General features: G+C 39.0%; 2 protein-coding genes across 7 annotated transcripts in view; both read left to right on the top strand.

Annotated features, from left to right (window-relative positions):
• Positions 1-106: 106 nt before the first annotated feature.
• Positions 107-5506, top strand: LOC125900035 (uncharacterized). Its single transcript, XM_049594794.1, has 5 exons — positions 107-348; positions 446-772; positions 879-969; positions 5186-5255; positions 5359-5506. Exons 1-5 carry the CDS (start codon positions 282-284, stop codon positions 5452-5454), a joined length of 651 nt encoding a protein of 216 aa, XP_049450751.1. The 5' UTR covers positions 107-281; the 3' UTR covers positions 5455-5506.
• Positions 5507-8809: 3303 nt separating this feature from the next.
• Positions 8810-15274, top strand: part of LOC125900032 (brother of CDO-like) — a 37996-nt gene continuing 31531 nt past the window's right edge. The window contains exons 1-2 of one of the 6 annotated variants that reach the window (XM_049594785.1): positions 8810-8882; positions 14376-14702. In XM_049594785.1, the coding sequence (XP_049450742.1) occupies positions 8816-8882; positions 14376-14702 (394 nt within the window). In that variant the 5' untranslated portion in view covers positions 8810-8815. Of the gene's footprint in view, positions 8883-9674; positions 9724-14161; positions 14279-14375; positions 14703-14808; positions 14900-15274 lie in introns of those variants that run through there. The other 5 variants (XR_007450796.1, XM_049594784.1, XM_049594782.1 and 2 more) reach the window with 5 other exon arrangements.

Genomic DNA, 15274 nt, shown 5'->3' with positions numbered 1-15274 from the left:
TGCAGTTGAACATGTACATTCTGTGCATCCTAATTTTCACTGATGAAATCATACTTACAGTTTATCTTGAAGGTAGATTCACAAGTTTTTATTGTAAATTAAATCATTGTATGTTGGACTCTCACGTGACTTGATTTTAAGCTGAACATAAGGTACGATACTCACCTCAGTGTTGAGCAGCCAAACATCAGCTAACCACTTCCTGCTCTCTGTGTGTCCTCCACAAATATATTTCAAAGCTGACGGTATAGTTCCAGTCTGTATTTTATCCGACAGGCATCATGATCAGCTTAACCGGAGCAGCTCTGTTCTTGATTCAGCTTTTAGTTGTGTGTCAAGTCTTTGCAGGTACAGTGGAGATTTCTGTTTGTGGTTGTGTTGAGTCATGCTTTAATTTAAATTACTTAATGTATTTTAATTAATTAATTGTTTCCTTTAATATCAGAGATTCTCCCACAGATTCCTTCATTTGTCCAGAGGAATATCCTGGTGCCCAGGGGAGACTCCATCATTCTCACTTGCAACATATCCGAGGCAAATGTAACTCAAATCAACTGGACCAAAGGCAGATCTGTTTTTGCTCATTCAGTCTTATGCAATCAGATTTCTTCCAATTTCACCTCTCACTATATAATAGACTTAAACTTACCTTCAAAGCTGAATATTCCTAATGTTCAGCATGATGATGCAGGACTCTATAGATGTGATTTAACTGACAGAACTGGCCAACGGACTATTGAGTGGAATTTAACAGTGTCTGAGAAACCTGAAGGTAGGTAGAGCACAAAACAGGACTCATCATTTCTCCACCAGACATAGTTTATTTCAAAGCTCAAACTTCATGCTACTTAAATGAATTCACTTCTGATTTTGTGCAGGAACCAGTCTAGCGCGGTATTTTCCATACATACTGACAGCTGTAATTGGATTGCTTCTCTGTGTCTTCACTTCAGCTGTCTGCCTCTACAGGTGAGTTACACCTTTTAGCTTTCAGATTTGTAAGTTTGTACAAATTAGTTTCACTCTGCTGTTACGGGCCAGTTGCCTGTCCTGGGAACAAATGTTGATATGAGAGTAAAATCAAATCACAAACTAATAATAATCTATGACTCACCCCTGCTGGTAACTTTTATTAGTTAGTCTTTGTTTTATATATCCAGGTTTTGAAATATCTGCAGTTTGAGCTTTATTCAAATTTTAAAAAAAAGGTAAATGGAGTTTTCTTTGTGGTCCTCACCGCATTGGTTCCTTCTTGACCTTGGATACAGCGCTTAATAATACAGTCTCACCATAAGGCTCATCCAACGGCTGTTACATAGCTCTGCTTTGAGCAGTTGAGCTTGAGAACAGCTATTGAATGGACTTTGTGATTGGATTGTTTTGTCAATTCATAGAAAACAAGGTCCCTGAATCTCTGGATAAGTTCAAATAAAGTTTAATTTGTCTGCGTTTCATCAGCATCACGTAGTCTTAAAATGTGTAACGTAGGTGAAATGACTTCCACTATTTTGTGGTGCCAAATAAAAACGTGACGCTTACGCCTGGTACCTTCGGTCGAGGTGTTTTTGTGCACAGTGGAAAAAGCAAAGATGCAAGGAAATGCACAAAGTGGTAGACAAGCAAATGAGGTCAAGGTCGTAGTGATCGCTGAGGACACTGAGCTCATGTCTATGGGGTGCCGTTTGTAAAGTGTCTCACGCTGAAAATAACATCAACATTTTGCCACATTTAGCTTCAAACAATGTTTAAAAAAGTATTGTGATTTTTTTAACGTCACCTTTTACCACATTTACAGCAATATTTGTTAACTTAGAAATATATTAAATAGTTAAATCTAAATATTAAATGCGGCACCTAAATGTTAAATGTTAAATCTAAATATTAAATCTAAATGCTAAATCTAAATATTAAATCTAAATCTAAATGCTAAATCTAAATCTAAATATTAAATCTAAATCTAAATCTAAATATTAAATCTAAATCTAAATCTAAATGTTAAATCTAAATGCTAAATATAAATATAAATATAAATGTTAAATCTAAATCTAAATCTAAATGTTAAATCTAAATGTTTTGGGTGAAACTAAATATTTAGCTAATATGCAAATTCACACTGCCGGTCACCGAAAGTACCAAAATAAAAGCTCGAGATGGTCAGACTGTTTATAGAATCAAATAACGAATTACAACCAACTTATCGGGGGAAATGGACATTTGAACATACATTAGCGTGATAATAACTACCTAAAATAACAAGAAACGTGTTTGGAGAAATTTTATTTGACGTGTACTTTGAGTTGTTAGTGTCCCTTCGGAGGGATTAACAACCTAAGCTAAGCTAACAACCGTCAGTTCTTAGCCCCGTTAGCAGTGTCTGTAATGACTCATTAACTCTTAAACGGTCTGTGAATTTTTTTTTTTTTCCAGCGGATGTCTTAGTTACAACATGATTGAGCTAGCAAAGCAGTTTTGTGTTGCGATGTGTGGTATTTATTCAGTTTTGGGAAATCACGATGTCTAGAAAGCACCAGTGGCCGCAGCAGCAGCAAAGCTAACAGGGACGTCATCTGTTAAATGTCTCCCATTGTCGGATACGACATTAAACTACTCAGTTAGCTCAATCATGTTGTAACTAAGACATCCGCTGGAAAAAATATTTTCTTCACGGACCGTTTAGAGTTAGAGAGTCATTACAGACAACGCTAACGGGGCTAACAGCTAACAGTTAGCCTCGCTAATCTACGATAACCATGTTATTAATTTCAGACCGTGATAGTAATGTTTGTTCAGTCATAGTGTTTATAGGCTTCACAAACACCAGATTAGTCTAAACGGTGATACAGTGACGTGAAAAACGTGAGATGTGCATATATATATGTTGCTAAACTCCGCTGGTTTTCTACCCGGAAGTATTTGTAAACAACAAGGTGATTCCCTCCGAAGGGACACAAACAGCTCAAAGTACACATCAAATAAAATTTCTCCAAACACGTTTCTTGTTATTTTAGGTAGTTATTATCACGCTAATGTATGTTCAAGTGTCCATTTCCCCCGATAAGTTGGTTTTAATTCGTTATTTGATTCTATAAACAGTCTGACCATCTCGAGCTTTTATTATGGTACTTCCGGTCACCGGCAGTGTGAATTTGCATATTAGCTAAATATTTAGTTTCACCCAAAAGATTTAGATTTAGATTTAATATTTAGATTTAACATTTATATTTATATTTATATTTAGCATTTAGATTTAACATTTAGATTTAGATTTAGATTTAATATTTAGATTTAACATTTATATTTATATTTATATTTAGCATTTAGATTTAACATTTAGATTTAGATTTAGATTTAGATTTAATATTTAGATTTAGATTTAGCATTTAGATTTAGATTTAATATTTAGATTTAATGTAACCCTATAGTTGTCATTACTATGGGACGCAAAATTACCGCAATAAAGGTTTTTGTTTTCTCCAAAAATTAAAACATGTCTGGTAATACACATTAAAATGAAGCCTCAATTGACTTATCCTTTAAAAAAGTCTTTGTGCAATCACCTAATGCTAAATTTCTGTGCTGCACAGCTAGGCTAACTAGTTAGCTAGCAGTTAGGTGCTGTTGTAACACATTAGCTGTATTATCATTCTGAGTATACAAAATTCTTGTGAGCCACAGTGGATCACTGTGTAACTTTTCGAGCAAGAGACTCTGACACACCGCCTACCTCAGAAACCTCACAAGTGCAGAGGTTGAGGCTAATGCACCTGGCCATGCTGCTAACTTAGCTGCTGCAGGCAAGAGCAAATGGGAGAAGGCCTGAAATATAATCAGAAAATTGTCTCAAGTGCAACTTAATTTTATACAGTATATGTAGGAGGGGGTCCCTGCTCCGTCTCTGTGTCAGCTATGGTAAAATGTCAAAGACCCCTGGTTTACAGGAGTCAATCAGAAACATAACTTCTGCTTTTCTGTGATCTTTGTGTTGCATAAAAGGAAGACTGACTAAGCAGTCTCCACACATAATTTAACACTCAGTATGAGCACAGGATGATATGATGCAGTGACACATGCGATAAAAGCCTCTTTGTGTTTTGTGCAGTTTAATATCATATCACATTGTCTTTGTTTAGAACAACTTAGATTACTGCAATGCTCTTTTCTTTGGATTAGCTCTATCATATCACTCAATGAGATGACTTCAACTCACACAGAATTCAGCCGTCGCAGTTTTTACCAGTACAAGAAAATATCATCACATTACGCCAACACCTGAATCACTCGATGAGTTCCCATTTAACACTTTAAAATCCCTCAGCTCACCAGTATATTTCAGACCTGCTCACTGACTACACCCCCAATCACACATCTCAAGTGTTCCGACTGTGGCTTCTTGGTAGCACCCAGAATAAGATCAAGAACTGCTTAAGTTAATTTTAGTTACTGCGGGCCTGCCCATTTCAGCTAACCACAAGACCTTCCTGTTTTCTCAGGCTAATAAACAGTGTTAATGTGAATGTGTGTGTTTTGGCATTGCATCATATATGCTTGATTTTAAATTTCTCTTAAAGTAAAGCACAGTGACTTTTCTTTAAAGACATCACTGTGTTTCCGTGAGAAGCAATTGTTCTTTACAGAGACGTTGCTGCATTTCAGGTCAGGATTGTGCCACCAAAAAGAATTTCAAGACAAAACATGATCTTTTCTAACTATAACCAAGTAGTTTTGTGCGAAACATAACCACATGTTAACCATAGCGTTGTTGAAATGTAAAGAGACATAAAGTTCCATGTATCTGCAACATGATAAAACACAAATATAACCGCTCTGTGGTTTGCAGAAACGTACAATGCAAACATTTATTTCGGCGATGTGGTTATACCGTTACTTTTGACACTTTAAGTGCATCTTGCTGATAATACTAATGTGCTTTAACTTATCAGTTCCAATGCAGGGCTAGTACTAATACTACTACTGCAATGGAGTATGTCAGCGTTTGTGGTATCGACACTTGTACTAATCTAAAGGCTCTGCTGTTCTGTGAAGAAATTGTAGTATGTTGTCATTTGAAGAATTACAGTTTATCTTTTTTATTGGTTTAACTTTCAAATAATTTATTTTGGGTTTATTCTCCAATGTCTGATGTCTGGATCAGTCTCTTACACTCTTCATGACTTCACCCTTACAGAAAGCTCAGGGCCAGGACTTCAGACCAGAGCCCGGCCCAGGAGCAGTTTCATCTTCAGTCTGAAACAGAGGTCAGAGGAACTTTGTCATCTTTGACTCTCTAACATTTCTCTCCTGTTTTTGTCTTTCCCGGAGACAACGCTGAACTTTAATTTTCACTTTCTGTCTCCGTAGGTGGCCCTCCGTCACCCGCGGGGTGGTGCAGACAGTAGAGCAAACAAGCACAGGAGTCAGTACATGGAGAGGCTCAATTCCATCTATAATCTCTGAGGAGATGATAAGAGACCGATGGACAAACCAGGTGCATCAGAGGAAGGCAACCGGAGAGGACAGCTGGGTCCCTGATGCCTGTAGCTTACCTAATGTTGATACATTAAAACCAGTGCTGTCACTTTAAAGGGATTTGTTTTTACTTGTGTATTTATGGTACTCTGTGTGTTTTGATATGTCCTCATGCATATGATAGCTTTATTATAAGTGTGCTGTGCTGGTATTTTTATGTCTTTCCTGCATTCTGAGCTCAGTAAGAAAAGCTGCTAACAATGTTTCCTGTAATTGCAATCAAGTGAACTCAACAGGCTTTAAGTGGAGGTCAGTGCCCTCTAGTGTTCTGTGTGGGAATTACAGGAGCTCTTTTCATTGAAAATAAATGATATTTCAGAGACTACAGTCAAGTGCAGTTTTGTTTTTATTCCAGTGGAGGACATGAGTGACTGCGTTCTCTGCTCTTTTACTACAGATTCACAAGATTAATGCTGCAAGAGAGAGATGGAATATTTCATAAATGTAAGGAAACATATGTGGTTCTTTTAATAGTATTAAAGTGTCGTGAGATCAAAACTTTTCCAAAGCAGAAGCTGTTGACTCCTGGCATGGAAATGGCCTGAATGTGTGCTCAGCAGCAGGGTCACAGTATGTGGCTAAAGTGGGTTCAGCACTATGCAGAGGTGGTTTTCCTGCAGTTGAACATGTACATTCTGTGCATCCTAATTTTCACTGATGAAATCATTCTTACAGTTTATCTTCAAGAAGGATCAAGCTTGATTGTATGTTGGACTCTCACGTGACTTGATTAGTTTCACAGAAGGTGCAACACACACCTCAGTGTTGAGCAGCCAAACATCAGCTAATTAAAAACTATAACTCACCTGCTGAGGCAAACAGCTGAAGTGAAGACACATAGAAGCAATCCAATTACAGCTGTCAGTGTGTATAGAAAAAACCCAAATGGACTGGTTCCTGCACAAAATCAGAAGTGAATTCATTTAAGTAGCATGAAGTTTGAGCTTTGAAATAAACTATGTCTGGTGGAGAAATGATGAGTCCTGTTTTGTGCTCTACCTACCTTCAGGTTTCTCAGACACTGTTAAATTCCACTCAATAGTCCCAGTTAAATTACATCTATAGAGTCCTGCATCATCATGCTGAACGTTAGGAATATTCAGCTTTGAAGGTAAGTTTAAGTCTATTATATAGTGAGAGGTGAAATTGGAAGAAGTCTGATTGAGTAAGACTGAATGAACAAAAACAGATCTGCCTTTGGTCCAGTTGATTAGCGTTACATTTGCCTTGGATATGTTGCAAGTGAGGGTGATGGAGTCTCCCCTGGGCACCAGGATATTCCTCTGGTCAAATGGAAGAATCTCTGATATTAAAGGAAACAATTAATGTTGTGTGAAAAATGTGGCGATTGTCATTACAGAAGTGACATCTTGTAGGTGCTTCATTAAAACAAACCCCAAAACAGTATGAACAAGTTATTGTGCCGTTTTCTTCATCTTTGCTGACTACAACTTCCTCCCCCATTTGCTGTTGTCCTGTAACTGAAGCTGATACCTCTGTTCTGTTACTTAAGAGGGATTTTAAATGCAGGATATTTACTTAAAGTGTAGAATTTTTATTGGTATCTTCAGCTATGTAAACTATTAGATCCATTACTTAACTAAAAGTACCACACTGAGTATCATCTGTTTCTAATGTGCCTGAAACAACTGGAACATTCTGGTCTGTTGGTGGTTGGAAGCAACATCATAATCTGTTGTGAACTGTAACCCAGTTTTGTTGCCTAAACCTAACCACTGGACCAAGACACAACACAAAAGGCTACCCTCAGGGTCATTTAATAACTCTTGGAGCTTCTGCCCAAGCAGCAAAATGTGACGAGCACAATTTTATCTCTGCAGAAAAAGCTGGACCAAGACCCAAAACCAGGACCAGGACAGCAGGACTGAGTTGTGCCCAGTACCAGGCTCAGTTGGGAAGAGAGGTCAGAAGATCATCACTAAACTATTAAGCTGTCATGTCTCAGTAATGCCTCCTGTTCCCAGCCCATCTGCTCTGATGTTTCTCAGTTACAGTGAGCTTATTTCCACTTTGTTCCTCCAGGTGGCTCCACTTCAGCCCCACAGCTGTGCGGAGTACAGGACAAATCACCAGCAGAGGGAGTCAGTACTTCAGGAGGCTCAGTATGAAACTGAGTGAGAAACAAGACACATGCTGGACATAGAGTGCGACAATACTGTTTTTTTTTAACATAATTTTCTTTGTGTGTCAGTCTGGACAAGTTATTATGTGTATCTTAACTCACTCATGATTGTGACTTCTGTGTTCCACAATTATGACGCGCTATCTTATTAGAGAAAAGGCTATATAATATGTGTTACACAGTAAACTGTGACTCATCAGATTCTGTGCGCCAAAGCAACATTTTTATCATGCTTTATTTTGATAGCCAGACATGATGCCAGGAGGGCTGCGATATGCCTGTACCTGTGATAACCGTGGTATTTAAAAATGAAATATTGCTATTATGTTGATAATGCAGATATAATAATATCATGTAAATAATCCAGGGTCTTTCAAATCATGTCTGTTTCTTTCTGCTCTCGCTTTGTCTCCCTCCCCCAACACCAGCTTGTTGTCTTGTCACACCTTCAAGCTAATTGTAATAAAGTATTTTAATTCCACTGTACTGGTACTTGTGTGGGTTTGTTTATTAATGTTTATTCTTTTCTCCCAGCAGCTCCAGTCTCTGCTTATTTGCTCATTTTTGCTATATTCAGTAAAACATCAGGTTTATTTCGACCTCACGTCTCTGTCCTTGTCCCTGTCTGCCCTATTCCTAATTTTCAACTCAATTTAAGGCTTTCGACAAAGTATTTCCTGGGCTGTAATTACCCCAGGTGGCGTTGTCGGTCCTCTTCCTACTTTTCCCACTTATTGCCCCCTCGCCACAATAATACACACAAAGCATCAACAGCAGGAAAAAACTACAACATTTCAAAACACCAAGGTCATGAATCCCCTCAGTCCATCCCTCATGAGGAACTTTTCACTAACCTGGTCATATAGTGTGGAATGTTTAACCATGTAGAATCAAAGAAAAGTGAGGACTAAGGCTTTCAGTGCATCACTGCAACAACTGACTAAACATTTTCTGGAAAACACAAGCAAAAATGAGAAATAAAGCAAGAACGTGACTTGATTTTAAGCTGAACATAAGGTACGATACTCACCTCAGTGTTGAGCAGCCAAACATCAGCTAACCACTTCCTGCTCTCTGTGCGTCCTCCACAAATATATTTCAAAGGTGAAGGTAAAGCTCCAGTCTGTATTTTATCCGACAGGCATCATGATCAGCTTAACCGGAGCAGCTCTGTTCTTGATTCAGCTTTTAGTTGTGTGTCAAGTCTTTGCAGGTACAGTGGAGATTTCTGTTTGTGGTTGTGTTGAGTCATGCTTAAATTTAAATTACTTAATGTATTTTAATTAATCAATTGTTTCCTTTAATATCAGAGATTCTCCCACAGATTCCTTCATTTGTCCAGAGGAATATCCTGGTGCCCAGGGGAGACTCCATCATTCTCACTTGCAACATATCCGAGGCAAATGTAACGCAAATCAACTGGACCAAAGGCAGATCTGTTTTTGCTCATTCAGTCTTACTCAATCAGACTATTACCAATTTCACCTCTCACTATGTAATAGATGTAAACTTGCCTTCAAAGCTGAATATTTCCAACGTTCAGCATGATGATGCAGGACTTTATAGATGTAATTTAACTGACATAAAAGGCCAACGGACTATTGAGTGGAATTTAACGGTGTCTGAGAAACCGGAAGGTAGGTAGAGCACAAACAGGTCTAACCACCAGACACAGTGCATTTCAAAGCTCAAACTGCATGCTACTTATAACATATTAATTAATTGTTTCCTTTAATATCAGAGATTCTTCCATTTGACCAGAGGAATATCCTGGTGCCCAGGAGACTCCATCACCCTCACTTGCAACATATCCATGGCAAATGTAACGCAAATCAACTGGACCAAAGGCAGATCTGTTTTTGCTCATTCAGTCTTACTCAATCAGAATTTTTCCAATTTCACCTCTCACTATGTAATAGACGTAAACTTACCTTCAAAGCTGAATATTCCTAACGTTCAGCATGATGATGCAGGACTCTATAGATGTCATATAACTGACAGAACTGGCCAACGGACTATTGAGTGGAATTTAACAGTGTCTGAGAAACCTGAAGGTAGGTAGAGCACAAAACAGGACTCATCATTTCTCCACCAGACACAGAGCATTTCAAAGCTCAAACTTCATGCTACTTAAATGAATTCACATCTGATTTTGTGCAGGAACCAGTCCATCGTGGTTTGTTCTATACACACTGACAGCTGTAATTGGATCGCTTCTATGTCTCCTCACTCCAGCTGTTTGCCTCAGCAGGTGAGTTATAGTTTTTAATTAATGTTGTGTGAAAAATGAGGCCAATTGTCATTACAGAAGTGATATCTTGTAGGTGCCTTATATGGAAACAGTTTAAGCAAACTAACGTGCCTTTTTATTCATCTTTGCCGACTGTGACTTCTTCCTTCTTCCCCATTTGCTGTTGTCCTATAACAAAGTGTGAGCTACTAGCATTGTCAGATATTAATGTATTTAATATATTCACTAAATATATTTAATGCAGTATGTTATTGTTAAACCTATTTTTAGTAACAACTGTTTCCATTGTATCATGTGAATTTTAGATGGTGTCGATAGATAACTGCAGCACAGAGACCTGTTTCACGGCAGACATTTTGACTTGTCGAAGAAGGAAAAGCACAGCTGTAACTAACATTAACCACAGCTCTATTTTATTAAGTGTCCCAAAACACAATGTCAGTGTGTGAGTACGTTCAATACCCCAGGCTCTGGATCTGGCTCACCTAAATGGAACGCAGCCATCATTAATGTTGTCAATCCCATCTGTGCTTTTTCCTGCTTCAACATTTCAAAATGTCCGCCGTGAAAAGGGTCAATTGTACTAATTTTCATCTTTTAACAACATACTTTACAAGCTATACTGTAACAAGGACTTTGTCATGTTATAATGACAGATTTTATCACTACATGTCAGATTATTTCATGTCAGACTTTTCTCTGTGTATCATACATTTGAATCAGGAACATTTAAAGAATGTTGAACCTGACAGTTCATTATTAAGCAAAGGAATATGTTGAAGAGTGGCCTTCCTTCATCTGTTCATCTGAGTCTGCACGCATAAACACAGATTTTACAAAGTAAAGAGATCCTTTAACTGTAGGTCAGTGCAGCTGGATTGGCCTTCAAGAAAATGAAAAGAAACTATAGAAGTGCAGATATCTGCAGCCTTCTAGTGACACATACTGAACACTGGGCAGGAGGTAGAGATGAGGAGAGTGGAAAAAGGAGAGCAGAGTAAGAGGCGGAAGAGCCTGGAAGAAGAGACAGAGGGCGACAAACTCGCAAAGAAAAGACATCAGGAAATGAGAGAGAGAAAAGAGTAAGATGGAGAAGACCTGGATGTGAGGGATGAAGAACAGTGTTGTGTGAAAAGTGTGGCCGATTGTAATTACAAAAGTGATATCTTGTATATGCTTTTAAAAAAAAACCCAAAAAAACCCCCACATGTATAAACAAGTTCATTCATTCATTCATCTTCTAACCGCTTCATCCTCTTGAGGGTCGCGGGGGGGCTGGAGCCTATCCCAGCTACATCGGGCGAGAGGCAGGGTACACCCTGGACAGGTCGCCAGACTATTGCAGGGCTGACACATAGAGACAAACAACCATTCACGCTCACATTCACACCTACGGACAATTTAGAGTCACCAATTAACCTAGTCCCCAATCTGCATGTCTTTGGACTGTGGGAGGAAGCCGGAGTGCCCGGAGAGAACCCACGCTGACACGGGGAGAACATGCAAACTCCACACAGAAGGGCTCCCACGCCCGGGATCGAACCGGCAACCCTCTTGCTGTGAGGCGAGAGTGCTAACCACCACACCACCGTGCCGCCCAAACAAGTTATTGTGCCTTTTCTTCATCTTTGCTGACCACAACTTCCTCCACCCTCCCCATTTGCTGTTGCCCAGTGCAGCATAGAGACCCGGTTCACAGCAGACATTTAGCTGATACCTCTGTTCTTTCACTTAACAGGGGTTTTAAATGCATGATTTTAAATTAAAATGTAGAATTTTTATCGGTATCTTCAGCTATGTAAAGTATTAGATCCTTTACTTTACTAAAAGTACCAAACTGAGTATCATCTGTTTCTAATGTGCCTGAAACAACTGGAACATTCTGGTCTTACTCAGTTGAGGAAAACAAACGCATGGATCAACATTTCCATCTCAAGCAGAGATGGAAATGTTGATCCATGCGTTTGTTTCATCACGTCCTGGATTATTGCAACTCTCTTTTACCTGCCTCAGCAAATCGCCCTGGATCGCCTACAATAATCCAAAAACGCTGCTGCCAGACTGTTGACCAGGTACTCCCAAAGGTCTCATGTGACTCCAATTTTAATTGCTCACTGGCTCCCATCAAATTTAGGATCCAATTTAAAGTTCTTGTGGTCACATATAGTGCTCTGCATTGTCAGGCACTGGCCTACATTAGAGATCTACTGCAGCCTTATGTCACCAGCAGGTCTCTGAGGTCCTCAGATCAGGCCTGCTGGTAGTTCCTCGTTCTAGGCTGAAAACCAGGAGACTGCGCTTTTGAGGTTGTGGCACCTAAACTTTGGAACTCTCTCCCACTGAATTTAAGATCTGTGGACACTGTGGACACCTTCAAAAAGCAGCTTAAGACCCATTTGTTTAGACTTGTCTTTGTTTGATTTTTTTTTATTTATATATGTTCTGTCTATTTCTCCCTTTACTGTGTTTTATATCTATATGTATATTTTTTGCTTTATTGCCTTTGGAAAGCACTTTGTGACTTTTATGCTCTTGAAAGGTGCTAAATAAATAAAGTCTACTATCATTATTATTATTATTATTAGTGACTCTGAGCTGGGCTCTGACTCAAGACTAGAGACCAACAAACCTCAGCTGCATCATGTGTGCCTCTCAAAGCTGGGTGTTTTGTAACAACATCCACAATCTTTTCTGAACTATAGCCTAGTTTTGTTGCCTAAACCTAACCACTGACCACCAAGACACAACACAAAAGGCTACCCTCAGGGTCATTTAATAACTCTTGGAGCTTCTGCCCAAGCAGCAAAATGTGACGAGCACAATTTTATCTCTGCAGAAAAAGCTGGACCAAGACCCAAAACCAGGACCAGGACAGCAGGACCCTGAGTTGTGCCCAGTACCAGGCCCAGTTGGGAAGAGAGGTCAGAAGATCATCACTCAAACTATTAAGCTGTCATGTCTCAGTAATGCCTCCTGTTCCCAGCCCATCTGCTCTGATGTTTCTCAGTTACTGTGAGCTTATTTCCACTTTGTTCCTCCAGGTGGCTCCACTTTAGCCCCACAGCTGTGCAGAGTACAGGACAAATCACCAGCAGAGGGAGTCAGTACTTCAGGAGGCTCAGTATGAAACTGAGTGAGAAACAAGACACATGCTGGACATAGAGTGCAACAATACTGTTTTTTAAACATAATTTTCTTTGTGTGTCAGTCTGGACAAGTTATTATGTGTATCTTAACTCACTCATGATTGTGACTTCTGTGTTCCACAATTATGACGCGCTATCTTATTAGAGAAAAGGCTATGTAATATGTGTTACACAGTAAACTGTGACTCATCAGATTCTGTGCGGCCAAAGCAACATTTTTATCATACTTTATCACATGCTTTATTTTGATAGCCAGACATGATGCCAGGAGGGCTGCGATATACCTGTACCTGTGATAACCGTGGTATTTAAAAATGAAATATTGCTATTATGTTGATAATGCAGATATAATAATATCATGTAAATAATCCAGGGTCTTTCAAATCATGTCTGTTTCTTTCTGCTCTCGCTTTGTCTCCCTCCCCCAACACCAGCTTGTTGTCTTGTCACACCTTCAAGCTAATTGTAATAAAGTATTTTAATTCCACTGTACTGGTACTTGTGTGGGTTTGTTTATTAATGTTTATTCTTTTCTCCCAGCAGCTCCAGTCTCTGCTTATTTGCTCATTTTTGCTACATTCAGTAAAACATGAGGTTTATTTCGACTTCATGTCTCTGTCCTTGTCCCTGTCTGCCCTATTCCTAATTTTCAACTCAATTTAAGGCTTTCGACAAAGTATTTCCCGGGCTGTAATTACCCCAGGTGGCGTTGTCGGTCCTCTTCCTACTTTTCCCACTTATTGCCCCCTCACACAATAATACACACAAAGCATCAACAGCAGGAAAAAACTACAACATTTCAAAACACCAAGGTCATGAATCCCTCAGTCCATCCTCATGAGGAACTTTTCACTAACCTGGTCATATAGTGTGGAATGTTTGACCATGTAGAATCAAAGAAAAGTGAGGACTAAGGCTTTCAGTGCATCACTGCAACAACTGACTAAACATTTTCTGGAAAACACAAGCAAAAATGAGAAATAAAGCAAGAACGTGACTTGATTTTAAGCTGAACATAAGGTACTACTCACCTCAGTGTTGAGCAGCCAAACATCAGCTAACCACTTCCTGCTCTCTGTGTCCTCCACAAATATATTTCAAAGGTGAAGGTAAAGTTCCAGTCTGTATTTTATCCGACAGGCATCATGATCAGCTTAACCGGAGCAGCTCTGTTCTTGATTCAGCTTTTAGTTGTGTGTCAAGTCTTTGCAGGTACAGTGGAGATTTCTGTTTGTGGTTGTGTTGAGTCATGCTTTAATTTAAATTACTTAATGTATTTTAATTAATCAATTGTTTCCTTTAATATCAGAGATTCTCCCACAGATTCCTTCATTTGTCCAGAGGAATATCCTGGTGCCCAGGGGAGACTCCATCATTCTCACTTGCAACATATCCGAGGCAAATGTAACGCAAATCAACTGGACCAAAGGCAGATCTGTTTTTGCTCATTCAGTCTTACTCAATCAGACTATTACCAATTTCACCTCTCATGATATAATAGATGTAAACTTGCCTTCAAAGCTGAATATTTCTAACGTTCAGCATGATGATGCAGGACTCTATAGATGTAATTTAACTGACAGAACTGGCCAACGGACTATTGAGTGGAATTTAACAGTGTCTGAGAAACCTGAAGGTAGGTAGAGCACAAAACAGGACTCATCATTTCTCCACCAGACATAGTTTATTTCAAAGCTCAAACTTCATGCTACTTAAATGAATTCACTTCTGATTTTGTGCAGGAACCAGTCTAGCGCGGTATTTTCCATACATACTGACAGCTGTAATTGGATTGCTTCTTTGTGTCTTCACTTCAGCTGTTTGCCTCTACAGGTGAGTTACACCTTTTAGCTTTCAGATTTGTAAGTATGTACAAATTAATTTCACTCTGCTGTTACGGGCCAGTTGCCTGTCCTGGGAACAAATGTTGATATTACAAACTAATAATAATCTATGACTCACCCCTGCTGGTATCTTTCATTAGTTAGTCTTTGTTTTATATATCCAGGTTTTGAAATATCTGCAGTTTGAGCTTTATTCAAATTAAAAAAAAAAAGGTAAATGGAGTTTTCTTTGTGGTCCTCACCGCATTGGTTCCTTCTTGACCTCGGATACGGGCGCTTAATAATACAGTCTCACCATAAGGCTCATCCAACGGCTGTTACATAGCTCTGCTTTGAGTAGTTGAGCTTGAGAACAGCTATTGAA

The sequence above is a fragment of the Epinephelus fuscoguttatus genome, linkage group LG13 (assembly GCF_011397635.1).
Source record: "Epinephelus fuscoguttatus linkage group LG13, E.fuscoguttatus.final_Chr_v1".
NCBI lineage: Eukaryota > Metazoa > Chordata > Actinopteri > Perciformes > Serranidae > Epinephelus > Epinephelus fuscoguttatus.
Note: the sequence above shows the minus strand (reverse complement) of the source record. Positions and strands in the feature narration are given on the sequence as shown.